The sequence below is a fragment of the Indicator indicator genome, unplaced genomic scaffold (assembly GCF_027791375.1).
Source record: "Indicator indicator isolate 239-I01 unplaced genomic scaffold, UM_Iind_1.1 iindUn_scaffold_64, whole genome shotgun sequence".
In the NCBI taxonomy this organism is placed as follows: domain Eukaryota; kingdom Metazoa; phylum Chordata; class Aves; order Piciformes; family Indicatoridae; genus Indicator; species Indicator indicator.
The window spans coordinates 2,240-10,000 of record NW_026539195.1 but is presented as its reverse complement, the minus strand read 5'-3'; the positions used below and the strand labels follow the sequence as shown (position 1 = coordinate 10,000).

Below are 7,761 nucleotides of genomic sequence, written 5' to 3'. Positions count from 1 at the left end.
CTGCTCCCCCGATCCCCTACCCACTCACCCTCCCGCCGCCCCACCGCTTGCCCACCCGTTCCCTCCCGCCCCGCCCATGCCGGTCCGCCTCCGGCCTAACCCGTCCATCACACCCTCCCTCCCTCACAAGACACACCGGCCTCGACGCCACAAAGTAGAACCCCGCCGTCGAGCCCCCCTGGCGACCCTGCCCCTCCCCCCACGGGACCCTCCCCCCCCCCAGGCCGCAAGAGCCCTGTGCTCCTGTCCTGTCTTGCTTGCCCCTCCCTCCGCCCGACCCTCCCCCGGGCGCCCGTCCGACCCTCCGCGGCCCTGCGCCCTGGTGCTCCGCCCCCCCGCCCCCCCTCCCCTCAACCTTCACCCTCTCGCCGTGCACACCCTGCCCCCCCGCGCCCCCCCGGCGCCCCCCCCCCACACCCTCCCCGCACCCTCGCCCGCCCCACCTCCCCCAAGCCCCCAGCCGGTCGCGCGGTCGACCCGCCCCCCCGCCAACCCCACACGCCAACTCCCGCCCCGCCCGCCCACCTTCGGACCCCCCCGACCCGCCTTTCGCCGCCCTCCCACGCGCTCCGCCTGCCTCACAACCGCGAGGTCCTGGCCCCGCGGTTCCACCCTATCGATAGCCCCCCCACCCTCGCACCTACACCCACCCGCCCCTCGCCCGCTCTGCCCACCCTCCACCCCCCTACCACTCCCGCCTTCGCCCCTCCCCCCACCTCTGCCGAGCCGTCGTCCGCCTCGCACGTGACCGTGTCCTCGCCACTCTCCCCCGCTCCCGCTCCTGCACCTTACCCCCCGGCCCCCGAGCGTCGACTGCCCCCCCCCCAAACAGCCTGGCCCGACATTCTAACCCTCCTCCTCCCCCTCACCCCCGCTCCTGCTCCGACCCTTCCTCCCCTCGGACAGCAACCATGCTCCCTGCAACCTCGCCCCCCACTACCGTCACCCCTCCCCCCCGCACCGCCTCTCCACGGGGTTGTCTTTCTCCGCTATCCCTCGCCTCCTCCCTCCTTCTTCCCTCTCTACTCCGTTCCCTCGTCTCGGTGATCAGCCGACGTCGCGCCCTACCCCCATGTTTCTACTCATGAAACCGCTAACCTCCCGCTCGACTCTACTCAAAAGGCATCCTCCCCACCTTCACCCGCACACCCACTGCCCCCCCCTCCGGCCGCCCAACCGGTCCCACCACGCCCTCGCACCCGATCCCTGCCGGGACCCGCAGTCCAAGGACACACCCTGCACCACCCTGGCACCCTGCACCCTACACCACCCAGCCCTGCCAGCACCTCACGGCCCTCCCGCCCGCGGACCCCCCATAACCCACCCCCCCGATAGTCAGCCCTCGCCCCCACCGTTTCCTCCCCACAGGTGTCGCCCACACCTGGTCCTGTTGGCCACCGGCCTACCTGTCCCACTGCACCGCACCCGCTCGGGCCCCCCTACCACTGTCCCGCTCCGCCCCCGAGATGCAGGCACAACACCGCTGGCTCGCCCCCCCCCCTTCCTCCGGGACCACTCGGTGACCACGACCCGCCCCCCCGCGCCCCCGCTGCCCCTACCCCTACATCCCTCGCCGGTAGGGGAGGCACCCTACCTCACCCCGCGCGCAAGAACCCTCCTCAACCCCTGCCGCATCTCCCAGCGTCTGCACCCTCGCTCGTACAAGCCTCTGACATCGGGACACCTCCCGCCCCCTCGCCTCCCACCTCCCGCTCGGCCTCCGCCCCCTTCTCCTGCGTCACAGTACTCCCGCTCCAGCTCGAACCCCGCCTCCACTTCAGCCGCTCTAACCGCCTCACCCACCAATCACACTCTCCCCGCCCGCCCAGCACCCTCTGCCTACAACCCTGCGCCCCAGCCCTCCAAACACCCCTCCTCGCGACTCAGCACCTCCGAACAGACGCCACACCCTGCAGGGCTTCCTCGCCCTCACGCCCCGCAACCCGGACCTCTGCACTTGCCCACGCCCCCAAAACCCTCCCACCACGCCCACTCAACACAACACCCCAACTATCAACACCTCTCGCCCTCCAAACCCTCCCCAACAAAACACCCTCCCCCCCACTCACCCTCCCCACGCCCTGACCCTCGGCCTGCCCCCCCTCAACCTCGCCTCTCCCCGACCCGACACCCTCAAAACCTCTCCCACCGGCCTGGGCCCGCCTCGGCCCTCTCACCCACCTCCCGCTCACCTGCCTGCCCCAAAACCCCTCACCTCCCCCCGCGCCACACCCCTTCTCCTAAACGAGATAAACGACCAAACTCGACCCTTACTGACCCGTCCCCCCACCCTCCCGCTGGCTCCTGTACCGCCCCCCAACCCACCTCTGTCCCCCCCTGGTCCGATTCCCCACCGTCCTCAACTGGCGCCACCGGCTCAACCGGGGACCACCCCACCCTGCGTCCGCGCCAAAACCCCTCACCCGGACTCCCTCTCCTCCCCTCGGGCCCTCTCATCCTCTCCGTCTCTGGCCCTCTGCGCGTCCGATCCGTTCAGGCGACGCGCCCACCCTCAACGCCCCCCGAACGCTCAACCCTGCCCCCGCACGGCCCCGCCTCCGCAACCACCCCGTAAATCAGACCTCAAGCTCCGAACAAACCTACACTCCGACCTGCCCTTTCAGCACGAAAACTCCTGTCTCAACCCCCGAGTTCAAGGCAGAACCAACCACACCGTCCCTCAGCCGCGAAACTCAACGATCCCGTCCCCACCCTCCACCCTGCCTCCCGTAAGCCTTCGCGTCGAAATGCTACATCCAAACGAACACCTCTTGCGCACCCGTTACCCGCTTCACCCTCCTCCACGTAACTCACCTCTTCACGCCAGACAAACGATACCCGCTGGTCACGAACTCAACCCGCAACCATCCAGATACCCACCTCGACCACTCATCGACGCCTCAACGGAACACAAAACCCCTCAAAACACCCCAGAATAAAAGAAGAAGGGCAACCCAAAACGCGGCTCAACAAACACGCAAACGGAGCCACAACCCGCACGTACGACAGTGGTCGCCAGCTCGACATCAACGCCCGCCCTTGGAGGGGATCAAGGATGGGCGGACATCCCAAAGGTACAACAGAAGCATACCCTGGTGAAAACCCGCGACGCAACGCTCGACCACCCGTGCTCCTCTCTAGGAAGCTCAGAACCTCAGATAGCACGGGAGGCACTCGAATAACGGCACACCACATGCTCCAAAGCAGTACTGACCGTCAAAACAACAACACGTTGATCAGACGCTCATCGGAAACGATCTAAGCGAAAACAGACACACGACACTGCAGGCACACCCGTCCGAGCTCACTTCTCTTAAAAAGAACCTCATCAATTTACAACACAGCATTCCACATGTACCTACTAACTAGCGTGGGAAAACCCTCAAACACACACTCTAAAGAGCGAAACGAGACTCAATACCCCTCCCTCAACAGATACCTGAAGTCATCAGACGCTTACACGAAATGACACGGTCACGAAAACACCTCATAAACGACCGTGGCCGCAAGCCCGGCTCAGTTACAAAGCTCACAGACCGACCTCTAGGAAAAAACCAGATCAAAGCAGATAAGCCGTGCAAACTGGAAATAGGCTACAACCGTCGAAGGAACACACTACACAGGACACCTCCGTCGAAAACACCTCTGAACCTAAGCCCGTCGTGGGCTACCTCTCATAACGACGCCCAGACCTCAGCGGGGACACACCATACCTAGCACCATCCTCAAGCGGGCTAATTCAACCCGAAACGTTAATAAGACATAACACAACGCACTGTCAAAACCCTCAACTCAAATTCCGCACTGGATCTACAGAATCTGCATGCAAACCAATATACACATTAGTTGTGCTCAACTCTCTCCACAGAACAACGAACGACTACACCTCACTCATACAACACCCGATCAGACGGCCCTCAATCACCCAGACACTTCACGCGGGACATTCTCTTACACACTCGACCCGATGATACAGGCCTCCTCCGTCAACAAGACAGAGGAGAAATGCCAGGCAACTCAACAGCAATAAATACCATTTACCCTCTGCCATCCCCGGCGCTCCCATGCGAAAAAAGACCCCTCGAGCCCTCGGACAGCGTGAGTACAGTCCCCTCCAAGACACTGCCAGAACGAACGAATACTCACCCAGAACGAAACAACGTCAACGCCCTACCTATCGCAAATAGAAATTTCTACGCCTGTCCCGGCCCTGCGCTACCGAATCGACTCCACCCCATGTATACCGCGCCCCCTCTGAACTGTCACACCCGTCTCACCCCCGTCCCTCCACTCCCCCCTCACGCATGCTACCCTAAATCACTATCTATACCAAATAGAACAAAGCAATAAACCCCGCTGCGACGACCCGCGACCTCGAGACCTACAATAAGACATTCAGACATCTACGCCCTCTCAACCCCGTATTCTTAGGATACTACTCGCCTCTGCCAAGCCACGGCTTCACCCTAAAATACACCCTGCAATCACAGATATTCCTGGCTCTTCTCCTGGTCCTCACAGGCTGATGGAGGACAGGCAACCCATGCGTCAACCCCCCTCCTCCAAAGACCCTGTAAACGGAAAGATACAGGACGCCTGGACGCACGTCGTTAGCTGAGTCGGGGCCTCGTCCCATCAGCTAGGACTCCGGCTCTCCTCGCATTAGCTAGCGAACCGCCCCCTAGTGCCCCCGCGGCAGAACCTCCGCAGCCCTCCGTCGCCCGGCGCTCGGTCTCTGTCCCCTTAGCCGAAGGAGTCCACAAATCAGTAAACGGCCTGACAAGAACCCTGGTCTGGTCCGGCCCGGAGTCAAAGAGTAAAATCAGTCGAGACACTTCGCTCTAGACCTCCGCTGCGCCGCTCCCTGGCCCTACACTAGGCCTACGGACTCCCTACGATCTGGTACGCGACGCTCTCCTAGCGGATGAACCCGCATAGGGATCAACAGAATCCCCTCTCTCCCAACTGCCGGCACCCGTCCTGTCCACCGCCCATGGACGCTGAGCTAGCGCCTCGCGTGCAGCAGCTCAACCCCGGCATCCAAAACCCGTGCTCACTACCCCCGCCCCTGCCCCAACGCTCCTATACACCCCACGCTCACTAAAAAGCTAACGCCTCTCGAGCCGCTGCTGCGCCTTCGCGCCTCACTAGCTCTGGCTCCACCTCCTGCTGCGTCCCCGCCCCCTGAACCCAACCCTTCAGCCTTGCCTCGTCATCCCCTCCACCTCCAGCGCGGACGCGGTCACCTTCCCTCCCTCGCGCGTCCCGGTCCCTCTCCACCCCTGCTCCCACCCTCTCGCGACCGGACCCTTGCGCCCATCTACCACCGGACGCCCAAACCCGCTTAGCCGTGGCGCGAAACCTCTTGGGGTGACCCCTGGGGCCTGGGCCTCGACACTCACGGTGCTCACCCTACTCCGCCGCTCGAGCACGCGGCCTTTTCCCAGCCGGCGGCACCCTTCATCACAAGATAAGAGATAAACCCGTATCGCCCACGGACCCTTCAACCGGCCCTCCCGACCCCCCTCCTCGAGTCCCTCGTAACTCACCCTGTGCCCGCCACCCCTCACCGGCCGAAGCTTTGGGAACCCACCCTCTCTGCGTTCAAAACCTCACCCTCACGCTGCTCCCCTTTCTCATCACCGACCACCGGTCTCACGCCTACGCCGCAAACCCTCCCCCCAATTCAACGGAGCATGACTCCAGCGACACCGTCCTACGCCTTCCCCACGTCAAGCACCCCCTAAACAACACACGGCGCGCACAAACCCTGCTCCATTTCCCTTCACCCACCAGTCCGAACACCCTCTACCTCCCTCCGCGGATACAAAACTACCGGAGCGACTCCACCAAACCCATCCGTCTAACAACCCTGTCACAACGAATAGCTCCACCCACATCAACCGCACGTCACGATCCCTTGCATCAACCTGCGGCCTCATTCCAGACAGGCCTCGATCCCCGGGCCTACGTTCCACCTCCACCGCTCGCTACCACTCTCAGGCGGCGTAAGGAAGCACCCTTCACCCTCCTGCCCCTCAGGCCATCCCGAACCACGTCCGAACCACTCGCCCGGGGAGGCTCGGATCCGCAGCGCGAACGACCCCATCACCCTCCACATGCTCAACGTGCCTCAGCGCGACCCGGGACCGCTAGCACAGACCATGAGAGACGAAGACTACCCTATGACCCTAGCCCCACTACCCTTAGTTCCCTGTCCTTCCCCCGACCTCACGCCCCGCTGCACCCTCGCGATCACAGACGCGGTCCACCCGTCCCCTTCCACACTCTTCCCTGTCCACTATCGCGACACCCCCATCGCACAACACGACGCTCCCCCAATCCAGAATCGCCGGCCCACGCCCTCGGGCTTCCCTCCAACAAGACCCTACGACTCACCCTCCCGGACCTCACTACCGGAGTGGGCAGCCTCTCCCCCTCCCCTCGTTTCCTTAACACGTGACTATCAACGCAGACACCGGCCTGAGACGATCTCAAAGCGACCCTCACGCCCTACCCAGCAAAGAATTTGCCTTCGATCAACCGAGCACTGCTTGCACCCCCGATGGCCTCGACACTCTCAATGGAAACCCAACCTACCAACGAACTCAGCCGCGCTCACCAGCACTAAGTCACCTACCCACAGCAAACTTCCTCACCCTGTCCGGCGACTAACAAACCAAAACATCCCTCGCCACCTCATGACTGGAAAACCCAGCCAGACCACCGCCTGGAGCTCAACTAAAAGACCCACTGCAACCCACCCCCCTCGCCTCACCGAAAACGGCGGCTCGCCGAAGTCAGACTTCTAAACCCGCAATCCGGCGCCTGCCCGCCGACCCTCACATACAAGGGTGAACCCTCGCTACAAACTGACCCGGTCACGATAGGACGCAACATTGACCCAACCTCACTCACGCCTTCGTCCCGATCCTCGGAACGAAACAAATTACAGGTCACAACGCTCAACCCTCGGAGACGCACCACCTCACCCTCCGTCAGACCCTCTGACGAAGGGGATGACTTTCACACCCTCGGCACCCCGAAACACCCTAGCTGTCACCCTGCTCACGAAACCCGTGAAATACCCTCGCCCTCTCCATCCCCGACCGTCTTCCCTCCGGGATGCGACTGACACCCTCCTGACCCTAGAACCCCATCGCCTGGCTGCGCCGATCTACCCAGCGCCCCCGCCGCCTCAGACTACACCTCCCACTGCTCACCCTTCCGGCTCCCTCCAGTACCCTTCGAGGCCGTCGCGCGGCGCCCACTCAGCAGTGGATCCCCACCTGGAGTGGCCTTGCCCCTCGCCGGCGGGCCGCGGTGTCCTACCAAAAACAGCCCTCCCTCTCCCCCCTCTCGATCCCTTTACGCACAAAAACACTCATGCACGCCGCTCGCTGCCGTCGTCAATCACCACGCCCACTCAACCCTCCTCACCCTAGCACACACCTTTCGCCCATGCAAACGGAAAGGAGCTCACCGCAGGAAGCCACTAAGACAGGAAGACGGTGACAGACATCAAACACAGACCCAGCTCCTCACCGCTGTGCAATCACCGCTCCCCGGCCTCACCCCAGGGTCCCCTCACCCACCTGCAACCCCCCATACATGTCCACGAAACACCTGGCTTAGATCGACCCATAAACCCACAAGCCCCCTATCCCTCGACATTGTCCCGCGCCACCACTTCATAGAGACCCTACACCCTGTCTTGATACACTGGCCCGCTCCTGACACCCTCCCGCCACAAATCTCAAA

The 7,761-nt window shown here is 63.1% G+C and overlaps 1 protein-coding gene across 1 annotated transcript; it reads left to right on the top strand.

Annotated features, from left to right (window-relative positions):
• The first annotated feature begins 76 nt into the window (after positions 1-76).
• On the top strand, positions 77-3,262 carry LOC128980099 (uncharacterized). Its single transcript, XM_054398539.1, has 5 exons — positions 77-154; positions 454-815; positions 907-1,780; positions 1,830-2,729; positions 2,828-3,262. The coding sequence occupies exons 1-5, from the start codon at positions 77-79 to the stop codon at positions 3,260-3,262; spliced, it is 2,649 nt and encodes an 882-aa protein (XP_054254514.1).
• Positions 3,263-7,761: the final 4,499 nt, after the last annotated feature.

What these genes read in the sequence shown, in the direction of transcription:
- LOC128980099 (XM_054398539.1), top strand. Translation starts at nt 77, where the DNA reads ATGCCGGTCCGCCTCCGGCCTAACCCGTCCATCACACCCTCCCTCCCT. An exon ending in CCGGCCCCCGAGCGTCGACT is followed by an intron (nt 816 to 906) that starts GCCCCCCCCCCA and finishes CCCCTCGGACAG; the next exon opens with CAACCATGCTCCCTGCAACC. An exon ending in CACCCTCCACCCTGCCTCCC is followed by an intron (nt 2,730 to 2,827) that starts GTAAGCCTTCGC and finishes TCTTCACGCCAG; the next exon opens with ACAAACGATACCCGCTGGTC.